We start from the raw sequence: 26,347 nt of genomic DNA on the forward strand, positions 1-26,347 counted from the left end.
TATAAATCGCATAACCTTTGTTTTATTAATATTGATTCTCATTCCATATCTGTCGCACTGAATTTCCAATTCACTAAGCAATGCTTACAATCCCTTGCCTTACTGACAAACTAAAGCTTGGTTATCAGGAAACCTGACTGATTTTACGAATTCCCCGCCCACTTTCATTCCTACCTCCAGTTCTTCCCATGCCACTTTAATCATTTCCTCTGCATACAGGTTGAACAGCAACGGTGATGATAGGCAACCCTGCCTTACACCTCTTCCTAACATTGCCCATCCGTTTCGGTTCCCCAACCGCACCTGAGCAGTCTGAGACATGTACAAGTTGCGGATTAGGCTCCTTTCCCTCCAATCTATTCCTATTTTCTGCAATATACTCATTAGGTTTTCCCAATTCACTCCATCAAACGCTTATTGGAAATCTACGAAACAGGCAAATACCTCCTGGTTGTGTTCTATGTTCCTCTCTACTAATAATCTCATTACTGCAATGGCATCACGCGTACCTCTCCCCTTCCTCAACCCAAACTGATTGTCCCCTAAGTAATCATTTGCCCAACTCTCTATCCTTTTGTTTATGATCCTGAGAACAACTTTAGCTGCGTGGGATATCAAACTAATTTTCCTATAGTCCTCACATGACATGGCCTTTACCTTTTTTGGAATAGGAACTAAAACTGATCTCACAAAGTCCTCCGGCCAGATTACTTCCTCATAAATACTACGAATCAGCCCATATAGCCTCTTCCTCCCACATTTTCCTAAACATTTCAGTAGTTCCGCAGGAATGCTATCCACCCCCACGGCCTTATTTAGTTTCATCTCCCCTAATGCCCTTCCTATCTCATTGTCTAGTATGCCTGGACCTAAGCTATCTTCCTCTAAATCATGTTCCTTTTCTTTGTCTTACTTTGTTGGCCTAAGCTCTTTCCTATACAGTTCTTCTATGTATGCCTTTCATCTCTCTTGGATCTTTCCTGTGTCAACTATCATTTTACCTGCCTTATCTCTCACTGTTAGCATAGATCTTCCTTTCTTACTTCCTGATAAAGATTTAACTTTGTTGTATAGCACCCCAATTTCACCCTTCCTCTGCAAACTTTCCATATCCTCGCACTGAGTCTTCCACCATGCTTCTTTTGCTTTATTTGTTGCCCGCCTCAATTTATTGTTTAACTCTCTGTACTTCATTTTGCCTAATTCTGTATTTACATTCTTCAATTTTCTCCTCTCATCCATCTTTGTAAACATCACATCCGTTATCCATGGTTTCCTAGTCCTTTTCGCGTTAACCGTTCCAATAGTGTCTTTTGCGGCTTTCCATAACCCTTTCTTGATACTTTCCCATTTTTCTTCGATAGTACTTAGCTCTTTACCATCCTCCATGATTTCCTCTACCACCTGTTTGTACTCCTTCCTTTTCAAACCATTTAATGCTTCTACATTCCATTTTCTAACTCGCCGCCCCTGCCTTATCTTTTTGAAATGGACGCTACATTTTATAACAACTAAATTGTGGTCAGAGTCCGCATCTGCTCCCGGGAAGCTGTGCGAATTTATCACACTGTTCCTAAACCTGTGTCTAACCAAAATATAATCTAGCTGATACCTTTCTGAGTTACCTGGCATTTTTCATGCATACCTGCATCTTTTGTGGTGTCTAAACCAAGTGTTGGTGATGACTAACCCCTGTCTCCTGCAGAACTCAACTGCTTTCTCTCCGCAGTCATTCCTTGTGCCTAAACTGTAGTCCCCCACCTCATCACCATCTCTTCCTTCACCTACCGTCGCATTCCAGTCCCCCATCATTATCAAATATTTCCCTGTGGGAACACACCCGATTATGTCCTCTAGCTGATCGTATATCCTATCGACCTCTTCTTCCTTATGGTGGCTCGGTAGCATGTATACCTGAATAATAACCAAGTTCGTCGGTTCTGCTTTTATCTCTACTAGTAATAATCTATCCGTTACCTGCTCAATGTTGACTACGCTTTTTCCTACCTTTTTATTAAATACGAGGGTCATCCGGAAAGTAGTACCCGTTCGTGCCGCATGAAGTGCTGACGACGCGAGTAGCCGCTGGACGAGGTCAGATAGCTTCAGTGGCTTGTCTGCCTTCTCTGAGCCAAGTTGCGTGACGCTAGCATTGCCTGTGTTGTTTCTGTGATTGTTTACAATGTTTAAAAAAATTGAGAACGCCGCCAGTTGTGAAGTGAGGGCAGTGATTAAATTCCTCAATGCAAGAAACGTTCGCCCATGTGATATTCATCGCCAATTAAAGGAGGTGTATGGAGACAATGTAATGGACGAGTCGTCTGTTCGGCGGTGGTGTCGCAACTTCAACATGGGGAGGGGGAACACACACGACGATGAGCGTTCGGGGAGACCGTCTGTCATTACAGACCAACTGGTGAGCTCAGTTGACGAATTCGTGAGGAACGATCGGCGCGTCACAATTGATGACATCTGTGAGCATTTTCCCAATGTTTCTCGAACAATTGTTCATGAAATTGTTAAACACCATCTGCATTATGCAAAAATTTGTGCAAGATGGGTCCCTCGCGTATCTCAATGAGCTGGCGGCGAAGGACTATGCAGCAGGAATACAGAAACTTGTCACACGTTATGACAAATGCCTTAATTTGCTTGGAGATTATGTTGAGAAGTAGTTTAAAGTATCCTCTTTCAAATAAATTTTTTTATGTTTGTTAATATTTACTTTTGTGTCTTTATTTCACGAACGGGTACTACTTTCCGGATGACCCTCGTACTATGGCAACCCCTCGCTGGCTCTCGTCCCCGTATTAATCTATAATTATCACTCCAGTAATCCCCGCTATCTTTCCATCTCTCCCCGCATAGATTTAAGATATCTATTTTTTCCCTTTTTATCTCTTGCTTAATATTCTCCAATTTCCCTGTCCTCGTCATTGTCCTAACATTCCACGTTCCTATTCTAACTAATGTGGTCTTCAAGAAGTTCTCTCGGGTTTCCCACCGGGTCAGGTTGCAGTACACCGACGTTTCGAAGGCTGACTCTGCCATCGTCTTCAGGGTGAAGTCCGTCGACTTCACCCTGAAGACGATGGCAGAGTCAGCCTTCGAAACGTCGGTGTACTGCAACCTGACCCGGTGGGAAACCCGAGAGAACTTCTTGAATACCATACGCCAGGAAAACCTGAGATCCTTCATTAATGTGGTCTTCTTCTCCTGCGTCTTCTGTCCTGCTGCTGCCAGTTTTCCCTTGCAAGGGTTTCGTGGGATGACGACCGCAGAAGCCTTGCCTCCTCCACTGCCGGGCACAACGAATGGCCGATTGAGCCGAGCCGCGTAGTTGCCAGGACTCAAAATCTCTGTATTGCCCATCATTTAAATCTCTGGAATGATAATTGATGTGGTTTCTCGTTGCCTTCCTCAATAGTGTTTTTAACGTGACACCATCACTGACTGGCCACCCCACTGGGGTCAGACACCATTGAAACCGCCTCACTGAGGAAGAGACACTTCGTGGACTACCTTTTATCTGGCTCCTAACCTTCGACCTATCTGGCATGGGTGACCCTACCAGGAGCAATTATTATGACCCCAGCCAGCACAGCTCTGGGGGTCATCGGAGTGCACAAGCCCTTCCGCCACATCATAGTTCTATTCTGGGAAGGGATATATATATATATATAATATTACCTAATAATAATAATATATATGTATACATGTATGTATGTATATATATATATATATATATATATATATATATATATATATATATATATATATATATATATATATATATATATATATATATATATATATATATATACATAAACACATATATATGTGGGTCATGGCAGTCTATGGGGTAGAGCATTGGACTACTGATGGTAGGTCATGGTAGAGTTCACCCAGTACTAAGCCCGACGGTGTGTGAAATTCATATATCGGGGAAGGGGGGGGGGCAGTTCCTTTCCCTGATCTGGTTATGGTTTCCCAGGAAGATCTGGCACCCGAAAAATCACATAGCTTGGGTGGAGCTCAGGTGCCCAAGGAATTGCCTGGGGAATCGAACCCGGGACCCTCTGGTCAGTAGTCCAACCCCTGGACTACCGAGAACCACATACACACACAAAAAAAATATTTATATATATATATACATATATATAAATATATACATATATATATATGTGTGTGTGTGTCTTTCTTCTTTGGTGGGTGAAACTTCCATCTGATGCTGTTCTCTTGGCAAAAGAATCGGGGCATTTGATAAAGTTTGGTCAGTTTCCTTTTTCGTTTTACCTATTTTATTTTTGTGTTCAATTCTGCCATCCAAATGTTATATGTACATAAATATATACATATGAGGGTGGTCCCAGAAGTACCCGACCCGACAAGGAAATAACAAATATTTTTAGAAAAAAATGTATTTATTTTTCAACATAATCTCTTTTCAGCTATATACACTTTTCTTAGCGATGTTCAATAAGTTCAATACCCTTTTTATGCTAAGAACTGTCTTGTTCCTCAAAATAGCCATTAACTGCCAACATCACTTCTTCACGGTTAGAGAATCTTTGACCACAGAGGCATTTTTTCAAGTTTGCGAACAGAAAATTATCCTAAGGGGGTAAATCTGGCAAATAAGGTGCATAAGGTAGCAATTCCAACTTTACTTCATGGATTTCGGCAATTTCAATAACAGATGAGCTGGTGCATCGTCTTGATGAAACAATATTTTCTTCTTAGCCAAATGCGGCCGCTTTTGCTTGATTTCTTCGCTCAAACGTTGCAATAAGTTAGCATAATACTTGATGTTGATAGTTTTCCCATGCCTATGTATGGCCTGCCTGCAGATGAAAGGGTCTTCACCTTCTTTGGAGTGGGTTCTCCCTATTGAATTCATTGTTTTGATTGTTCTTTTGTCTTGGTTGTGAAGTAATGGACCCATTTTTCATCCATGGTTATGAAACGGCACAAAAATTTTGCTTTGTTTCTGCGAAACTTTGCTAAATACTCAATTGAAATATCTTCACAACACTGGTTTTGCTCGAGTTTGAGCAAACGCGGCATCATCCATCTTGCACACAGCTTTCTCATGTCCAAATTTTCAGATAATATGCGATATATTGCACTTTTTGAAATGCCTGCTACGTCTGCTAGCTTGCACACTTTCAGTCATCCAGTATCACTTTGTAGATTTTCTTCACCGTTTCTGGAGTCCTCACCTCATTTGGTTGACCAATGCGATGCCTGTCTTGAAAGCTCGTACGGCCTCATTTAAACTCTCCGACCCATAATTTTACCGTTGTAATCTAAGGAGCAGACTCACCCAGAGGAGAATGCAGTTCAGCTTCTATATTGGGTGGATTGAGGCCTTTCAAATGAAAGTATTGTATCACATAACAAAGACCAATGTTCTACTTTTCACAAATTCACTGAAAACGTTCACTATTGATGGCCGCCACACAAATACTAAAGAACGTGGCATCTTCAGACTTGAAACATATGCTTTATAGATTGCGTACATTCTAGTGCAGGGAAATGTTTCAAACTACTACTGCCATCTCTAGGTCAGACCGGGTACTTATGGGACCACCCTTGTACATATGGAGCAAAAATGTTCTGCCTTATTCATTTCTCTTCAACCTTCTCGGAAAAGGGGTGCAATCGAAATATTATGTATAATATAATGAAATTTCCCTTGTGAAAACTGATTTAAATTTACAATTATCTTACCAGACAAATAAAAATTCCATAAACTTGACAATCGTGAATTGAGAATTTTCTGCATTTCAGAATGATATACTTTCCATGCTTACACAAGGGCTTACATTTGTAAGATTTGTAGTACATAAAAAATAGTAAATAAATGCTGTATTCATTTCAATCCCTAGGCTTATGTAGGACACATAAATTTGAGAAAATAAGAGTCCCGAAAATAATATTGGCAGGATACTTTTTAACAGAATTTATTTTTTAGGATAAAATTCATAATTAAAAAAATTGCAAATAAATTGGCAAGAATATAATGCATTGTGTGCCTTCGTCGCAGTTGCTTGGATGATCATGGAATGTCCATATCAGAACTCCAATATTTGGAGCAGAATGAGTGAGTGGAAGCCATTGGCATGCGTGCCAAGAGTAGGCGGCCACCTGGGGGTGGGGTTGGCCATCATGGCTGCATTGGCGTACATCCTCATTGAAGAGAATTAATTAAAATGATAATTCTGAGTGAAACCTATGCTAACAACTGTGAGAGAAAAAAGAATTAAAAATTGTTTTTCCATCTAAAAAATTTTCAGTAAATCATATCTAAATGGGACCTAGGCTATGTTACTTTAGCAATCTTTACTATATTTTGGCAAAACATTTGAACCCCCCACTCTGTAATGCCTCGGCATGACGTGTCCCCAAGCAAACATTTATTTTCAGATTTATATATATATACGACGATGTGCATACAAAATATATAGAATAGTTTCATTGTATTAGATGTGAAGCAGGTACAAGCAAGTAACCGAGTTTGTAAGTTTGGAGGCGGAAGATGGGTAGGGGCTGACCTCCTGAGAGCCTTCTCATAATCTCTTGGACGGCAACCGCCATGGCCATTGGTGTGGTGGTGCTGGCTGCTCCTCGGCTGCTTCTTCCGCTTCTCCGGCGATATTGTGGCGGGGAACAGTTGATTCAGTGCATACTGTTTCATGAAGCCTTCCAATATTGTTATAACATTAGGAGAGGCAGGCAGTCTAACCAACTTTGAAAGAAATATTTTTTTCAATGAAGGAAATAAATGAACATAAATACACAGTAAAGAGCCAGAAATACATCAGCACTTACAATTAGATTTGGGATGATGCCAGTTGAATATTTAAAGATTTTTTGGGTTGTTTTGGGTTTAAGGTCTCCTATGTTTAATCCTGGACATTATTTAAAAATTATGATTCCAATTTCACAGTAAATAATTGAAATGCTCCAAATGATTACCACTAGGTTTTGTACAACAAGAGACTTCCAAACCTTGATTCCACTATTATAAACATTGTTCGCCTTGTATGAGAAGCTTAATCATATTAGACTCTCAAGCAAAACAGTCAAAATTCCATTTAATCAAATCATGTTGAAAGAAGATTCACCAACTGATTGCATAAAAAGAACTTGCTTGGAAGCTCAATTCCAGCATGACATCAAATTAGTGCATGCGTTTGAGTCGGCGCATAATGTCAAGCATGGAAGAACATGATACATGACATGTTTTGAAGATGTATCAGAAGATTAGAGATGATAATTCCCAGGAAGATATTAGGTAGTTCAAAAAATCACACCTAAGATAAGAATTCAGCCGCTGCATACAAATTTCAAAAAACATTATAGGCATGGTTTACAGATTATTTCCTAAAAAATTCAGATTTATCTTCATCAGTCCTCTGCATTGACTACAAACTTAACATTAGAGGAACAGCTTGCATCCTCTGATGACCCTTAAATCTGTATTGCATGGGGCGATGGCATATGCTCCTGGTAGGTTTAGATAGGTCGCAGGGAGGATGAAAAGTAGCCCACACTGTGTCTCCTCCTCAGTGAGGCAGCTTCAAAGGCATCAGACCCTAATGTGTTATGGTCATCAGTATGTTGGTGTCACGTTAAAAACAGTATTGATGAAGGCATTAGGAAACTACATTAATTATTTATCCAATGGCCTCATGATGGACAAATTTATGAGTCATTGCAACTAGAGGACATGGGCCATGTGTCGTGCTTGGCAGTGGGAGAGGCTGGGGTTTTGCAGTATTCATCTCACGAAATCCTTGCAAAGCAAAATTGACAGCAGCAGCACTGAAGAGGACCAATCCAGGGAGAATAGGACTTGGAATATTAGGGCAATAGAGAAGGAGAGGGAAATGAAAAAGATGGGAGAAATAGAGGAAATAGAAAGGTTTTTGTGAGGTGAAATGGAATAACAGCAGGGATCACTGGAGTGATAATTATAGAGTAATATAAAGCAGAGTGGAAGGATGTCAGTTAGGGGGGGCCATAATAGTAAATAAAAAGGTAGGAAGAGGCAGAGTAAACGTAGAGCAACCAATGGTCTCTGCCATTGCTCAGGTATGCATTCCATCAGGGAATAAGAAGTCAATAAGGTATGCGATCAATTATGAGACATGATTGCAGGTGTTGCTGATGGGAAACATTTAATAGTAATTGTGGAATGGAATGTGATGTTAGGCAGCTGTGTGTAAAGTCTACGAGCAATAAATTAAAACACAACTAAGATGGTACTTATAATCATCAACAAGTTAGCTTTTAAATATAGCATTGTACACAGCTGGAAACATCTACATTGTCATTATTAAGCCTTCAGAAAGAATCTGCAAAATATGACTCATTCATTGGACTGATATTCTCTCTTCGATTGATATCCATGTTGAGCAGAAATTTGGGTAGTTTTCAACGCAATCAACTGTGAACATCAGGTATGATCAGTGTTCCCGGGTCAGTTTTATAAATACTGATAGTTGATACATTGCATTTGATTGCACGTCCGCTTTTCTTTCACTATGCCTTGACATTATACACACTAATTCCCTTAAGAGAATAGAATATCACTCACAAGTTGAGTTTTGAACCTCCAGTTTGGAATAAATATGCAACCAATCAAAGAATTTAGGACAGGGTGTATACCTTTTCTAAAATGTATCAATCATAAGCTAGCACTAGAAATTTGATTTTTTCACTTGCAGAGCAACCACTATTGTTGAAGTTGACAGTGGTGTATAGATAGGTACAAGTTTTAAAGCAACATATGATAAATGCCATTAAATGAAAGAAATTCTGAAATCAGTCAAAATGAAGAGATGGATTCACTTATCCAGTATGGCAATTCATACAACTAGGAAATTATCAGTTCTATTTCTCATGATGTATGTGGTATGCTACTCAGTTGAAATCAGATGGTATCCAGAGTTTCAAGAATAGGGTATATACCTGGTTACTTGCTCACCCACTTTACTCATTGGATGAATTCTTTTGTGACAATCTTCATCACATTTAAGAACTTATGTTTATATATTAAGTAATATTATGATTGACGACATTTAATATGGTTGTACCATTTTTAAAATGAATAAAGTATTATTATTATTATTATTATTATTATGTTTACAACTACACAACCAACTAGCTTTTTTGTGTTCATTAAACATTCAATGTCTTTCCTGAATATCAACTCACAAATCTGAGAAACATTGCCTGTAAATACTCACCAACAGGGAGAATACCTAAATATCAGCTAAAAACCACACAATATTAAGCAGTTAAAAATTAGAAATAAATTTTTTCGGTTATTTTTTTCTAACTTTTATCCTCAGATCATTGTTCCAATCACTCAAAAGCAAAGCATTTTAGTTGTGCATAAGGGCTGATTTAAAAAAAAAACCAAATACTTAAGTTAATGTACAAGGGTTGGCACTAACTCCTTCGAAAATACAATCGTTGGCGGTTGTAGTATTGGAAAAAGTTTCCTTTCAGTAAGCCCCACCTCACCCTAGAACGATAACAGTTTTATCCATGTAAGGTAGTGCAACTGGTTTCCTTAAATACGATTTCTTTAGCATTAAAATTATAACAGAAACTAAGAGTTGCATAAAATGTTGAAATGATGATAAGCTCATGGGATCATAAGAGAGAAGATTATCCTACAGTATTGCTTTTCGACATTAAAGGTGTGAATCAACCTTGGGAAATGGAAAGAAGGTAGCTCAAAGATGCTATGGCCAAACTTTGACTGAGAAGAAGACATGAGAATAGAGAGAGCAGAAAGGTGGATTTAGTTAGTGCAGATACGAGCTTTAAAAATTTACGTTCACGTGCTCCTAAATGGCCAATGCTTCCATCTCAACTGCCACTTTAATACAAAAGAAAGGCTACAAGGCAACAACTCATGACGTCAGGCCTACGGGAAGAATGAAATGGATGTTGAATTCTAGTGTTTGTGATTGAAAACGTCCTGGCAGAAAGTTAGAAGAGCGACTACAACAATGTCTTTTCAAAAATGTGAACTAAGCAATGCGCCACATAAAAGTGAAGAGGACGTCGTGTAAGAAGGAATTGATAACCTTGGTGACAATAACAGCCAAAGTGATTCCGTAGCAGATGATAAATTTCTGGGATTTTACAATAAATAAACAGTGACATTTTTGTAACTGCTTATCTTTTAATGTAACCATTTAAATTTTAAGTATTAAGGGTTTATATCAAAATACTTTTATCCTTTTCTCCCTGATCAAAGTATTTAATGCAAGTTTTTACATTTAAAATGAAAGGGTGTCTTATGGGCTGGGAAAATATGGCATATAACATCTCAGTAGGTTCCTAACTCTTTAATAAAAAAACAAATGTTTGGTTATTTTAAGAATTATATTTATGTGGGTCGCAGTAGTCCAGGGGGTAGAGTGTTGGACTACTGAACGGAGGGCCCGGGTTCGATTATCAGGCAAGCCTCTCTGGGCACCTGCAGCTCCACCCAAGCTATGTGATTTTTCGGGTACCAGATCTTCCTGGGAAACCATAACCGGCACTGGGAAAGGAACTGGCCACCTTTTACCATACCCTGCTAATGAGTGAATTTTGCATGCCATATAGGGCTTAGTACTTGAATCGGTCCAAACATTGCTGCAAAAATCATTTGCGCAATTGCTTTTAATCCGCACACAGCAAACGTGGCATCCACCTTGCGCAGAGCTTTTGCATCCCTAATTCCTAGATGTTTTGTACCCTTCCTTCCCATATCCCCACGGCCTTAGCTATCTCCCTCACCTTCACACGCCTGTTGTCCAACACAATATCGTGACCATTTCCAGGGTGGTTGTGGTTTTTGGCCGTCCTTCACGTGTGTCACCTTCGAGGGATGTGCGACCACGTTTAAATTCAGCTGCCAACTTTTTAACGGTTGACATTGAAGGGTCAGAGTCCACATACACTTTTGTCAACTTTGGATTAATTTTCTTAATGGTCAATACATCCAAAACTAAGAATTTTATGACCACTCGAAATTCAAGACATTTTCCATTTTTAACGAAAAACGCAAAAGACGTCTACTGCAACAATATGTGTAAACAGACTACTGGAGAGAACAATTTGAAACTTGTCTTGCAAACTGATGACACGTGCACCCAGGCAGGAAGAATCGTAAATTTTCGCTGATTGGAACGCCATCTCTGTGGCAGGCCGAGAACTTTTCACCTTACTCTCATACATGTATATAACATGCCCGCATGGAGGACTGTAATATCCAAAAAAGTAATAGGCATTAGCCAATGCGCAGCTGTTAAATCAACATCAGCAATAACGAGAAGTTGTTAGAGCACACAATTTCATATTGACTGTGACCTCTCGTTACATTGAGCTTCCACGGCATTCTTTCTGATCAGAAGTTTTTGTCCAACAGGACTTTTTTGTGGCCTCAAGTGATGAAATAATGCTATTGGATGATTTAACTGATAGGTTAGTATGGTTCTAAAACATCACACGTAACATTCACTCAGTAGCTTCCCTTCCATATTCATTTTCATTTTAGTATTTCATCAAAGGGCTACAACCGCCTATATAGGATTGTTTTCAATGGCACTGTTGGTGCCACAGAGATGAAATCTAGGGCAAAGTTACCTGCTAGTCATAAAGAAAATACCTGGAATCATATTTGAAGAACTGGTAGCAATTGTGGCAAATCCAAAACTGGACAAATGATGCATGTTACAACCTAATTTTAATGCACCAGTATGTTTTAAACCTATTGGCTTCTGATACACTGATTAAATATATTTTTTTAAGCCTCCCATCCCAAAAAATAAAACCCTGAACCAAAGTAAGTACCTGGCATCAACCCTTTACTCTTTATGCACCTCTCAAGCCAGTGTTTCCCAACTAGAAGCATGCCAATTGACACCAGAGCGCACTAGGGACATCAGTTTCAAAGAGAGGGGACCATTCTTGAAAGTTAACCACAGCAACAACTAAAGCCATCAAAGTAGCATGAGACATCCTCCACAACATTCCAAGTCTCACATTGGCCAAAAGAATGAAAGGGAAACACTGCTTGAAGATGCCACAGAGGTACGGCTGCAAACTAGGGAATGAGAAACCTTGTTCCTGCATGTTATGAGATCGCCATCATCCTCAAGGAGTTTCTTCAGGTTGTCACCAAGGCTGAGTGGGATCCGCCCCTCTGATTCCTCCTCCTCCTCCTCATCTCCTCCACCTTCCCTCCCCCCACCACCATCACACTCCCCATCCCCCACGCCATCATCATCATCATCATCGCTCTGGTCCTCCTCCTCCTCCTCCTCCCCTCCCTCCTCCTCCCCTGAAGTGAACCCCTCCCCAGCTGACGACCCCCCCACCTCTTCCCCACCCCGCCCCACCCCTGTCCTGCCCCCCCGACCCCCCGCCACAGTGCGCCTCCGCCGCCTCTTCACCATGCCGCCCCCACCCCCTTCCCCATCCGACGTCCTGTCTGATGTCTTCCTGCGCCTCGAAGCCTGTTGCTGCTGCTTCCTCTCGCGCCTGGAATTGCATGTGGGCAAATATGAATTTGAGCACCTTCTCCAGCAGCTGCTCAGTCTGTCTGCTTATCTTCTGATTGTTTGTGGTCGTCACATTGCTCCCACGTCCAACGACCTGGAAAACACTTCAGGCTCATTGGATGAGATAATAATAATCACAAAAAACAACATCAAATAATGACTAATTGAGCAATTAACAAAAGCTGGCATCTACCTGGAGTACTTATAATGGCATTTACTGGATTAATGAGTTCTGAAGCTTCACTCAAAGTTTTGAGCTCTGCTGTCACAGGGAAGATGTTAGCTTGTGTTGAAATGCAGTTATTACATTAACAACAAAGGCAAATTAAAGCACTTTTCCTAGAGAGACAATTTTTAACCTTTCCCTGCGGAGTACCTTAAATGCTCTTGTCTCATGAAAAATAATCCATTAACTAACAAATCAACAAGCAATGAGGCTTATACACATACTAATTAATCGGAGGGACCTAATAATTTTACACAATCGTCAACATTTTTCTCAAATGGAATAAAGGAAATATAATGAATTGATAATGTCCATGCAGCTACAACTAAGTAAGATCTGGTGCTTTCCTGGTGTATTTGCTTGATGAAGTTTTCCTGGGTCTTCCACCGGGTCAGGGCTTCCATATTGGCTGACATTTTGATGCCCGACTCGTGCATCGTCCTCAGGGTAGATGAGTGCCTCTCTGCATTTGGCCGTCTTATATACAAGAGCACACGAGTAAGGTGACTTGTGGTTGATCTGTGGTGGAGGAGCCTCCTGCTTGGTCGCCGTGGCATTGTGCTGTGTTCCTTCCTTTTCTAACTTTCATCAGCACTGGTTTCCACGCATTGCTGACGGAATAGCTGGAGTCCCTGTTGATATTACGTCCCACCATTCTAATTTCAATTGATTCTATGATTATTCAGTCCCCGTAACCACTGGTGCGGGCAAGTTACTTCGTCCCAATGAAAATTATGGTATGATCCACCCCGATGATGTGTTCAGCAATGGCTGATTTCTCCTCCTGTGGATGTCTTTGGTGTTCCTTTGGCCTGGTCTCAATGGTCCGCCTCGTCTCTCCGATGTAGATGTCTCCGCAGGCACACGGGACATAGTAAATGCCCGGGGTCTTTAGACCGATTGGGACCTTGGCTCTGACAAGAAAATTTCTAATTTTTTCCAGCGGTTTGTGGACTGCCTTGGTTTTGTGCCTTGCCGGTATCCTGGATAATTTCCCAGAAATCAAGGAGACGTACAGCAAGCAGGCCCTGGCTATTGGCTTACCTTTTACCACAGCGTCTTGCATACTTGGAAGGACCTTTTTAGGGCCTGCTGAGACCTCTACATTGGAGAGAAGATTGAGACCAGGTCAAAAGAACACAAAAGACACCTACAGCTGGGGCAGTTGGAGAAATCAGCCAATGCCGAACACAGAATCCTGAATAATCATAGAATCAATTGAAATTAGAATGGTGGGACGTAATATCAACAGGGACTCCAGCTATTCCGTCAGCAATGCGTGGAAACCAGTGCTGATGAAAGTTAGAAAAGGAAGGAACACAGCACAATGCCACGGCGACCAAGCAGGAGGCTCCTCCACCACAGATCAACCACAAGTCACCTTACTCGTGTGCTCTTGTATATAAGACGGCCAAATGCAGAGAGGCACTCATCTACCCTGAGGACGATGCACGAGTCGGGCATCAAAATGTCAGCCAATATGGAAGCCCTGACCCGGTGGAAGACCCAGGAAAACTTCATCAAGCTACAACTAAATGAAAGCTGAAAAACCACTTCAAGGATGCATGGCATAGGTTACCGTGGCAATGGAAAGCAAGTCTCTCAAGAGTGCATTTATAGCAGGATTCATCAATGGACCATTAAGAGATTCCACCACAGTTAGTTTGATGGATTCATTCTACTGAGGGGCATCAAAATAAAGAACTTCCAAAGAATATAAAATTTTCAACTTGACTAAGACTCAGACCTGGATGCCTTCATTTCCAGCAGTGCTGTAACCAATTAAGCTAGACTTTTGATTTAATTAAAGCAATGCCCTGGATGAGCCAAAACCAATGTGTGCAGTGAATGCATAAGGCCAGCAAGGTTGGACATAAAGAGAGAATAACATGATGTACGTGAGGACACCTTAGGTTCTGGCTTGCCCAATGCCTAGACAGAAAGGGCATCACGGGAATTGAAATAAATAAGGCAGAGGGAATGTAAATATATAATGAACGTACCTACGGTCTTGAAGCAATGAAAACGGGATAGCCGAGACCATAAACTTGATTGACACAAAGTTGAAAGGAGGTGGAGGAACAACAAAGTTACAAGTAAGAGGTGGGACAGGGAACACGCACTGGGTCACTTGGGTGTGTTAAAGAAACAGTGACCCGCGTATACCTGAATCACACACTAAAAAGTCAAAATAAATAAAAAATAAACACTAAAATTAAAACAAACTCACAGCCTCTCGATCACAAGGGTGTGTTTTGGAATAACAGCACTCCCGTAAATCGCATTTACACGCACACACAGGGTTTGCAAGGATCTCTCCTATGGCAGTGACCTGCCAATCACACAGATGAATGCCAAGTAACAATACAGATGTAACGAAATAGGATGGACTAACGTAAATAAGCAACGACTCGATCACTCGGGTGTGTTAGACCTTTTGTGAACGGCATTTACAGGCACACTCAGGGTTTGCAAGGATCTCTCTAGTGACCCGCCAATCACACAGATGAATACAAAATATAAAACAGATGCACGCACGCTTTCACTCAATCACTCAGGTGTGTCCTATCCGAAAACAGTGACCTCTGCAAGTCACTAGTGCTCACTCTTTCAGGGGTTACTAGGATTCCTCCTTAGCCAGGGACTGTCATTCACGCAAACAAAATTTAAGGAAGACTTTACTTTTTCTCCCCTCCCCCTTCCCAATGACCCATTCTTTCAAACCCACTCAATGGACATTTATTCTTCTTTAATTTTTTGTTTGGGTGATTGGCGGTCTCTGGCATAGGAGGAATCCTAGCAAACCCTGAAAGAGTGAGTGTGTGAAATTCACTAAGGTCTGATACACCCGAGTGATTGCGTGCTTACGTATGTCCATTCTGTTCCGTTTGTTACTTCTGTAGGTTTGGCAGGCCCCTGGCTAAGGAGGAATCCTAGTAACCCCTGAAAGAGTGAGCACTAGTGACTTGCAGAGGTCACTGTTTTCGGATAGGACACACCTGAGTGATTGAGTGAAAGCGTGCGTGCATCTGTTTTATATTTTGTATTCATCTGTGTGATTGGCGGGTCACTAGAGAGATCCTTGCAAACCCTGAGTGTGCCTGTAAATGCCGTTCACAAAAGGTCTAACACACCCGAGTGATCGAGTCGTTGCTTATTTACGTTAGTCCATCCTATTTCGTTACATCTGTATTGTTACTTGGCATTCATCTGTGTGATTGGCAGGTCACTGCCATAGGAGAGATCCTTGCAAACCCTGTGTGTGCGTGTAAATGCGATTTACGGGAGTGCTGTTATTCCAAAACACACCCTTGTGATCGAGAGGCTGTGAGTTTGTTTTAATTTTAGTGTTTATTTTTTATTTATTTTGACTTTTTAGTGTGTGATTCAGGTATACGCGGGTCACTGTTTCTTTAACACACCCAAGTGACCCAGTGCGTGTTCCCTGTCCCACCCCTTACTTGTGGGTGGGACAGACGTACTCCCCCACCTCCTTTCGACTTCATGCCAATCAAGTTTACGGTCTTGGCTATCCCGTTTTCAAGGCAGAGGGAGTGACAGTTTTAGTTCCCAATTCCAAAAATGGGTAATAAAGCAGTATGCGAGGTGTACAGATTTTGCAGACAGCTTGATTTTGCATGCAACTTAAGTGGTTCTCAGGATAATCAACAAAAGGATGGAGAGTAGGGTAAATGATTACTTAAGGGAAGATCAGTTTAGGTTTAGGAAGGGGAGAGGTATGCATGATACCATTGCAGTAATGAGATCACTATTCGAGAGGAATATAGAATACAATTAGGACGTATTTGCAGGTTTTGTAGATTTCGAAAAGGCGTTTGATAGAGTGATTTTGGAAAAACTAATGAATGTATTGCAGAAATAGGAATAGATTGGAGGGACAGGAGGCTAATCTGCAACCTGTACATGTCTCAGACTGCTCAGATGCAAGTCGGGAATGGGGAGTCCTGATGGGCAGTGTTAGGAAGATATGTAAGGCAGGGTTGCCCATTATCACCATTGCTGTCCAGCGTATACGTGGAGGAAATGATTAAAGAGGCATGGGAAGAAGCGGAGGTAGGAATGAAAGTAGGAGGGGAATTTGTAAAATCAGTTAGGTGTGCTCATGACCAAGCTTTAGGCTGCCAGTGAGCCAAGGAGTTACAAATAGTCATGGGATGAGAATAAATGTATATTAAACAGGGTTATGTGGTTTTCTGTGGAGAAATAAGCTAAGCTAAATGCAGGAGTGCTAGGAATATTAAAATAAATAATAACAATAAATATGCAAAAACTAGAGCAGGTAGGACATATTACGTATCTCAGAAGTATTTTGAAGCAAAAGGGTTATAGTAGTAATCACACACAGATAAAAATTGCAAAAAGTAAAGAAGCTTTCACAAGTAGTAGGATATTGATGACAGGGACATTTGAGTAGGAATGTTAAGAAAAGGCTCATTGAAACGATATGTATGTGTGTATATGTACACAGCTCAGAATCGTGATTACTTAAGAAGGGTGATAGGAGTAGACTGGAGGCTTTTGAAATGTGGGTTTAGAGAATGAAGGAGAAGGTGAAGAGGACAGAAAGGAAAACAAATGAGGGAGTGCTAAACTTGGTGTGAGAGTAATGACGGGAGAAAACATAAGGAGGCAGAATATATGGATGCAGAGCATATTGATTGGCAGTGGGATGTTGAAGACTGTGATAGAGTGGAGAATGTCAGGCAAACGAAGAAGGGTCAGAAATAGGATAAGTATGTTAGACGGAATGGAGGGAAGTAGAAAGAATGTAGAGTTGTAAAGGAGTAAATTGTAATGTTGGGTGTTAATTTGTATTTTGTTATTGAGAAACAAGGGAACCATCGCTGAATCATTTGGTACCTCGTGTCCATCCAAAACCTTCCTTAAATGGTAATTACCATTAATAATAATATGTTCCATAAATGATAGATCCTCGTTTAGATTCCAGTCAAGGCGAATGAGTTTTATATTGTTTATTACATTGAAATTTTTGCACTTCTACTGAAGTTTATTAGTGTGACAAAAATTCATTTGCATTTGATATTGTTGAGCACCAAGAAATGAATTGATTATATGTCATAATGAATCTAGGGAATGAATTTAACTCCTTTCATGATTGATTGGAAATCCAGAAGGCCCATCCATCGGTTGAACCCCCGGGCAATTAGGAGGGGGGGTCAAATAATTGCAGAAAGCATGACACACAATACATGGCAAAACGTTTAGGAACTCAAGTGCAAAAAATAACCATTTTCTAAAATGGTTATGCAAGAAATTATTTTTAAATTAGATGATTTATCATGCAATGACCCAAAATTTTTTCCCTAAAACAAACCTCTTCATTTTTATTAAAGGCCTCCTTCAAATAGTACAATTTCCTGTTGAAGGTACTTTTAGCAAAGTGAAGAGTGTTATTGCTGTAGAATCTAATTTTATGAGATTACATGCAGTTAAAACAATGAATTTCTGCTAAGACCAGCTGTTCTTAAATGAGTTTTAATTTCCTACCAGCCAAAAAATTATTTTTTAAGCTAAACCAACTCCTGTGGATCTGAGCCTATAAGAAGTCAAATGCTTGAATACATGTAAACTTAAAATTAATGTACCTACAGTTGTGGGACAATGGAAAACAAAAAATGAAGACCATAAACCTAATTGGCACTTGGTTTATTTAAGGGGGGTAGGTAAAACAAGTCAAGAAGAAAATGGACAATATACACACTCAGTCCTTTGGGTGTATGTGTTTGGGAAACAGTGAACCTATATGTACCTCAATCACAAACAAATTATGCAAAAATACTTGCACACGTAAGTCCAACAATGCAATAATTTGTCACATTCTTTTTACCAACCCCCTTAAACAAACTCATTATCAATCAAGTGTATGGCCTGGGCTATTTTGCTTGATTGCATCCCAATCCTAGATATGATGTATAGGCTGCTATGCAAAAAATAATAATTTTTCCAAACATTTTTAATTACAAAACTGAAAATGTTCACAAAATTTATTGCGCTAAATTGTTTTATGATCATGAACAACAAATCAATTCAATGTACCCCTCACTTGCTTGATTGACGACCTCCATTCTTGGTCTGAAGGGTTTGCAGGCCTAAATATCGTTTCGATAATGGCTCTCCTTGATGCAACGCTTGGGATGTCTGGAGGTACTGGTGACCCTTTCCACCATGCTGTACATATACTAGTCCAACAGATTTAACTTTGGGCTCTTGGGAGGCTAAAATTCTTTGGATCAAAATATATGAACACTGTCCGACAACCAATTTTGCACGAAATGACTCCTTGTATGGGCTGGTGGGACGTCCTGCTGGGAAACTCATGGTTTTCCGGACAGTTTGCATCCATGACTTCAATACATTACAATACTAGCCCGTTAACATTCACAGGGAATTTCATCCAGGTAATAACAAGGACTTCTTCAAGGTCTTGGGCGAGTCAGCATTTGTTTCTACGATTGGTTTTTGCATCCACAGTAAAATTTTTTGTGCTGTAAAAAAATTTGATTCATCCAGCAGTATTGTTTTTCAGGAACACAAAAGCAGGTTGCAATTTTCTACTCACTCTGCCCTGGCGACATAGGAAGGCATCTGTCTAATGTTAATCGTGCCAGATTTGTAGTGGAGCAACGACAAACGATCACAATTTTCTGATCGATTGCCCTGGGTCCTCAAAATTGAGCTCCGAGTCCATTGGATGATGTCCGGCATCCTGAAAACGCACTCCTACAATTGAGCATTCTTTACCAATTTTGCAAAATCATTGCCGAACCTTTCCGATTCATTATACTTTGTGACAATATCATATACTGTTGATATCAAGTACCAAACTGAATAATTTCTGAAAATTTGAGAAGTGAATAATTTTCATCACCACTATCAGTAATCGCAGCTCTTTGGTTATACTCCGCCCTTGTTTTGAACATTGCGACCATTTTCAGGTGATGACTGTTCAGTATATATATCAAGCTTATTTGGGTGCCAATGGCAACCTCCAAATGGGGTATAAAATGGTGGTCATTTCAAATAGAATTTTGTGCGGCCGAACCCGCTGAACCCCACATGTAAGATTAAATATTCAATATTCCAAGAGCTAAAAATCAATAAAGCTGGTCATGTTGATACAGTCTTACTGCAAAATGCCTGGTAATTTTAATTTTGAATAAATATGAGTATAATCTTGGTCAATGTGTACTTTTCATTTATTTACATTTTCATAGATTTATATGATTCTTTAATGCCTATAAAACTATTTTTCATTGCAATTAAACTTTGTTCTGGTGGTATTAAGATTATTATTATTATTATAAGGTAATCTACCGGTTAAGGTAGATCTTTGGATAGACACAGCTACTAGATAAATATTTTGTGATTCCTAAAAAAATACAAAATCCCGCATTCTCCTCTACATCAGGTCCCTCTTCATCTCTGAGTACTTTCTCCCTCCCTTCATCCCGTCCAACATCCCTATCCTGTTCCTTCCCTTTCCTCGTTTGCCTAACATTCTCCCCTCTATCACAGTCTTCAGAAACCCACTGCCGGTCAATACCCCCTTCATCCACTTTTCCTGCCTCCACAGGATTGCTCCCAACAAACCCCTCTCTTCGCCCACCATACCAAGTACTTCCTCATTCGCTTTCTTCTCTGTCCATTTCACCTTCTCCATTCTTCTCCACACCCACATTTCAAAAGCCTCCAGTCTACGTCTATCCTCCTGCTTCAATGACCACATTTCCGCTCCGTACATAGCTACGCTCCATATCAAAGTTTTTACGAGTATTTTCTTAACATCCTTACTCTAAGTCCCGGTCATCAACTCCCTCCTCCTTGTGAAAGCCTCTTTGCCTAGCGCAATTCTTCTCCTTACGTCCCTACTACTTTGACCGTGTTGATCCAAAACACTACCGAGATACGTAAGCTGTACTACCCGTCTAGTTTTTGCCCTCCTATTTTAATGTTTAGCTTATGCTTTTACTTTCTAGAAAATCGCATGACATTGGTTTTATTAATATTGATTCTCATTCCATATCTGTCGCACTGAATTTCCAATTCACTAAGCAATGCTTACAATCCCTTGGCTGACTGACAAACTAAAGCTTGGTCATCAGGAAACCTGACTGATTTTACAAATTCCCCGCCCATTTTCATTCCTAATTCCAGTTCTTCCCATGCCACTTTAATCATTTCCTCTGCATACAGGTTGAACAACAACGGTGATAATGGGCAACCCTGGCTTACACCTCTTCCTAACACTGCCCATCTGTACTCTCCGTTTCCCACTCGCACCTGAGCAGTCTGAGACATGTACAGATTGTGGATTAGCCTCCTTTCCCTCCAATCTATTCCTATTTTTAGCAGAATACTCATTAGTTTTTCCCAATTCACTCTATCAAATGCTTTTTCGAAATCTTTGAAACCGGCAAATACCTCCTGGTTGTATTCTATATTCCGCTCAGTTAATAATCTCATTACTGCAATGGCATCACGCGTACCTCTCCCCTACCTAAACCCAAACTGATCATCCCCTAAGTAATCATTTTCCCTACTCTCTATCCTTTTGTTTATGATCCTAAGAACAATGTTCGTTCGAAGGTTTCCGCGGCGATGAGTAGGTGATTTCCACATTTTTCGGGCTGCGTCCGCATATGTCGTTTAAATTCACAACAGTTTCGCCAGCTATCCTGCTTGCGTCCTCAGGTCAAGGATGAAAATAAGCTTGTTGTCTCGTCTTATATAGGGAAAATCCGGCGCCAACACCGGGAAATTTCTTGGCCAATCAGGGAACGTCCTCATATTTGCGCGGAATAATTCTTTTCCACATACTGTGGAGTGGATATCCATCCTCTCTGTTAAAATTTTCTGGCCTTTTAACGATTTCAATGGCCTCTCTGATTAATCTCTGGAAGTATTTTTCTTCTTTCGCTATTATTTTAGCGTCGTCAAACAGAATAGAGTGTCCGGGTTCACTCCAGGCGTGCTCAGCGATGGCCGATGCTCTAAACTGTTTGGCCTTGGTTGCCCTCTGGTGTTCACTCATGCGTGTTTTCAGCGCTCTGCATGTTTTACCGATGTACCATTTGCCACAGGAGCATGGCACTTGGTACACGCCTTCTAATATTAACGGTGAAATTTCATCCCTGTGTACCGGGTAGGGTGTCAGCTATCTTGGTGACGCAGTTGAATCTGGTCACCACATCATACTTCCTTAAAGCCCACGCGATTCTTTCCGAAGTCCCTACGATGAAGGGGATGGTGACGTAAGCCTTCGGTCGTGGTCTGGAGTCTTCCTCCCTGTCAGGAACAGCGGTGGTTTGTCTCTTCTTTTCTTCCTTCTCGGCCCTTTTTTTTGGATCATATGAGCGCTGTATCCATTCCTTTGCAGGGCATTTGTCAAGTGTTTCTTCTCGTTGGCAATAGAATCGGAGTCACATATTTTATATGCTCGGTTGACAAGTGTGTCTACCAGTGAGGTCTTCTGCCTGGGATGGTGGTGCGATGCAGCATTAAGGTAGCGGTCGGTGTGAGTAGGCTTCCTGTATACTCTGTGTCCAAGCCTCCCATTCCCTTTATTTCTCTTCACCATGACGTCCAAGAAGGGCAGTTGATGATCCTTTTCCATCTCCATAGTGAAGTGGATGGCTTTATGCTGTGAGTTCAGATGTTTCAGGAACTTTTTTAATTCTCCCTCTCGTGTGACCAAATGACAAAAGTGTCGTCGACATATCTTAGCCACAGTGAGGGCCGCTTGTCGCAGGATTCCAGTGCTTTCTTTTCGAAGCTCTCCATGTAGAGGCTGGCCACAACCGGGGAGAGGGGTGGTGCCATCGCAGCTCCTTCCGTCTGCTCGTAATGGTCACCATTCCATAGGAAGAAGGAATTGCGGAGGCAATGCTCCACCAATCCTGGAAAGTCCTTAGGGATCCCGCGGGAGGTGAGTTCCTTGATGATATTCAGCGATTCCTCAATAGGGACGCTGGTGAAAAGCGATTCAACGTCGAGGCTGACCATGAGATCGTTGTCGTGGATAGTGATGTTTCTTATTACGTCAATGAAATGCGTCGAGTTTTTTACGAAGCTGGGTGTCTGTCCGACGTGGTCCTGCAGAGACCGCGCCAAGTACTTGGCGAGTCGGTAAGTCGGAGCGGCAATCTGGCTCACAGTCGGTCGGAGAGGTACATCCTTCTTGTGAATTTTGGGCAGGCCGTACAGTCTCGGTGGTTTCGGTGCAGTCGGAAGCAGGCGTCGTTGCTCTTCTTTTGGAATAAGCGATCGTTTAATGATAGCCCTTGTGCTTCTCTCCGTCTTGGCAGTCGGATCGCTTTTCAATTTCCTATAAGTCGGACTGCTGAGGATGAGCGATATTTTCCCTTCGTAATCCTCTCTGTTTATTAGAACTGTTGCGTTGCCTTTGTCAGCTGGTAAAATGTTTATACTCTCGTTGTCTCTTAGCTCCTTCAGTGCTCTCCTTTCTTTGCCGGTGGTGTTTGATCTTGGTGGTTTTGCGCCATGGAGGATACGTGCGACATCTTCTCGGATTTCGTCGGCGGCCGCCTTTGGAAGTCTCCGGATCGATGACTCTACCTCCGCGATGATCTTCTCAAGTGGTATCGTCCTTGGGGTCAAAGCGAAGTTCAGACCCTTAGATAAGACTGCGAGGGCGGCTTCATCTAAATGAAGGTCCATCAGGTTCACAACCGATTGGCCATTGTCAGCCCCATTAATCGAGGTCAGTGGATGCTGCTTACAATGAAGTTTGTTGAATTTGTTGACTTGCTTTTCCCGCGTCGCCATTAGACTGGCTCGGGAAGAGTCGTACGTAATCCGCTCGGTTGTGTCCCAATCGTCAGCTTGTAGGGTGGCAGCCAGCTCCAAATGAATATAGTACAATTCTTCGGAGAGGCGGTCGAGGTTCCAACGTTTATCGTGAATTCTCTCTCTCAGAAGGTCTTCGCTGCAGCGGCGGAGGATCTTCTTAGCCTTGGGTGTGTTCAGGTGGTGTTTGACTTCTACGCAAGTAGGAATCGTCTCCGTGTCTCTGCATCGTTGTAGGAACGCTAACGATGTCAAAAGTCTCTCCTTCCTCATTCTGAGCTTCTCGAATCTCCTTATCTTCCTGTGAATCCCCTCCCCGTAGAGGTGAGTAATGTTCGTTCGAAGGTTTCCGCGGCGATGAGTAGGTGATTTCCACATTTTTCGGGCTGCGTCCGCGTATGTCGTTTAAATGTACAACAGTTTCGCCAGCTATCCTGCTGGCGTCCTCAGGTCAAGGATGAAAAGAAGCTTGTTGTCCCGTCTTATATAGGAAAAATCCGGCGCCAATACCGGGAAATTTCTTGGCCAATCAGGGAACGTCCTCATATTTGCGCGGAATAATTCTTTTCCACGCACTGTGGAGTGGATATCCATCCATCCTCTCTGTTAAAATTTTCTGGCCTTTTAACGATTTCAATGGCCTCTCTGATTATTCTCTGGAAGTATTTTCCTTCTTTCGCTATTATTTTAGCGTCGTCGAACAGAATAGAGTGTCCAGGTTCACTCCAGGCGTGCTCAGCGATGGCCGATGCTCTGTTGTACATTTAAACGACATACGCGGACGCAGCCCGAAAAATATGGAAATCATCCTAAGAACAACTTTAGCTGCGTGGGATATGAAACTAATTGTCCTGTAGTCCTCACAAGCTAATTGTCCTGTAGTCCTCACATGACGTGGCCTTTACCTTTTTTGGAATAGGAACTAAAACTGATCTCATAGTCTTCCAGTCAGATTCCCTCCTCATAAATACTGCGAATCAACCCGTATAGCCTCTTCCTCCCACATTTTCCTGAACACTTCAATAGTTCCGCAGGAATGTTATCCACCCCCACGGCCTTATTTAGTTTCATCTCCCTTAATACCCTTTCTATCTCATTGTCTAGTATGCCTGGACCAAAGCTATCTTCCTCTACGTCATGTTCCTTTTCTGTCTAACTTTGTTGGTCTAAGTTGTTTACTATACAGTTTTTCTACATATTCCTTCCATCTCTCTTGGATCTTTCCTGCGTAAACTATTACCTTACCCGCCTTATCTCTAACTGCTATCGTTGATCTCCCTTTCTTACTTTCCGATAAAGATTTAACTTTGATGTACACAAACCAATTTCACCCTTCCTCTGCAGACTTTCCATATTTTCGCACTGCGTCTTCCAACATGCTTCTTTTGCTTTATTTGTTGCCTGCCTCAGTTTATTGTTTAATTCCTTATACTTCATTTTGCCTAACTCTGTACATACATTCTTCCATTTTCTCCGCTCGTCCATCTTTTTGCGGTATATGTGTTTGCATGAGTGTTGGATGAAGGGATTATTGCACGAGTGTGTGCGCTGCTGTGGGTGTAATTTTCCACGCTGTTTTTTTGCATGTGGTATTGTTCCTTTTTACGCTTGGTGACCTAACAGCCTCCGCCACGCGCCCTTGCGGCGGCTTGCGGGGTATTATGTAGATGTAGATGTAAACCAAGTGTTGGTGATGACTAACCCCTGTCTCCTGCAGAACTCAACTGCTTACTCCCCGCAGTCATTCCTTGTACCTAAACCGTAGTTCCCCACCTCACCCCAGTCTCTTCTTTCGCCTACCGTCGCATTCCAATCCCCCATCGTTATCAAATGTTTCCCTAAGGGAACAAACGCGATTATGTCCTCTAACTGATCGTATATCCTATCGACCTCTTCTTCCTTATAGATGCTCGGTGGCATGTATACCTGAATAATAACCAAGTTCGTCGTTTCTGCTCTTATCTCCACTAGTAATAATCTATCCGTTACCTGATCTATGTTGACTACGCTTCTTCCTACCTCTTTATTTAATACTATGGCAACCCCTAGTTGGCTCTCGTCCCCACGACTGTATATTTTTCTATACTGAACACTTCAGTAATCCCTGCTATCCTTCCATCTCACCTCGAATAGACCTAAAATATCTATATTTCCCCTTTCCATCTCTCGCTTGATATTCTCCAATAATCCTATCCTCATCATTGTCCTAACAGTCCACGTTCCTATTCTAACTAATTTGGTCTTCTTCTGCGTCTTGTCCTGCTGCTGCCAGTTTTCCCCTGCAAGGGTTTCGTGGGATGACAACCGCGGAAGCCTTGCCTCTCCCACTGCCAGGCAAGACACACGGCCGATTTGGCCGAGCCCCGTATTTGACAGGACTCAAAATCTCTGTATTGCCCATCATTTAAATCTCTGGAATGATAATTGAGGTGGTTTCCCGTGGCCTTCCTCAATAGTGTTTTTAACGTGACACTATCACTCACTGGCCGCCCCACTGGGGTCAGACGCCATTGCAGCCGCCTCACTGAGGAACAGACACTCCGTGGACTACCTTTCGTCTGGCTCCTAACCTTCAACCTATCTGGCATGGGTGTCCCTACCAAGAGCAATTATTATTACTCCCGCCGGCACAGCTCTCGGTGTCATAGGAACGCACAAGCCCTTCCACCACGTCAAGGTTGTAGTCCGGGGAGGGAGT

At 41.7% G+C, this 26,347-nt stretch overlaps 1 protein-coding gene across 1 annotated transcript in view; it reads right to left on the reverse strand.

Annotated features, from left to right (window-relative positions):
- The window catches only part of msl-3 (male-specific lethal 3), a 65,553-nt gene that overhangs the window by 32,935 nt on the left and 6,271 nt on the right, over positions 1-26,347 (reverse strand). The window contains exons 4-6 of the mRNA XM_071586111.1: positions 12,393-12,591; positions 12,135-12,275; positions 6,558-6,751 (exon numbers count right to left, since the gene is read on the reverse strand). Coding sequence (XP_071442212.1) covers positions 6,558-6,751; positions 12,135-12,275; positions 12,393-12,591 — 534 coding nt within the window. The remainder of the gene's footprint in view (positions 1-6,557; positions 6,752-12,134; positions 12,276-12,392; positions 12,592-26,347) is intronic.

This window comes from Hetaerina americana, unplaced genomic scaffold (assembly GCF_022747635.1).
Source record: "Hetaerina americana unplaced genomic scaffold, ioHetAmer1.1.p SCAF_20, whole genome shotgun sequence".
NCBI lineage: Eukaryota > Metazoa > Arthropoda > Insecta > Odonata > Calopterygidae > Hetaerina > Hetaerina americana.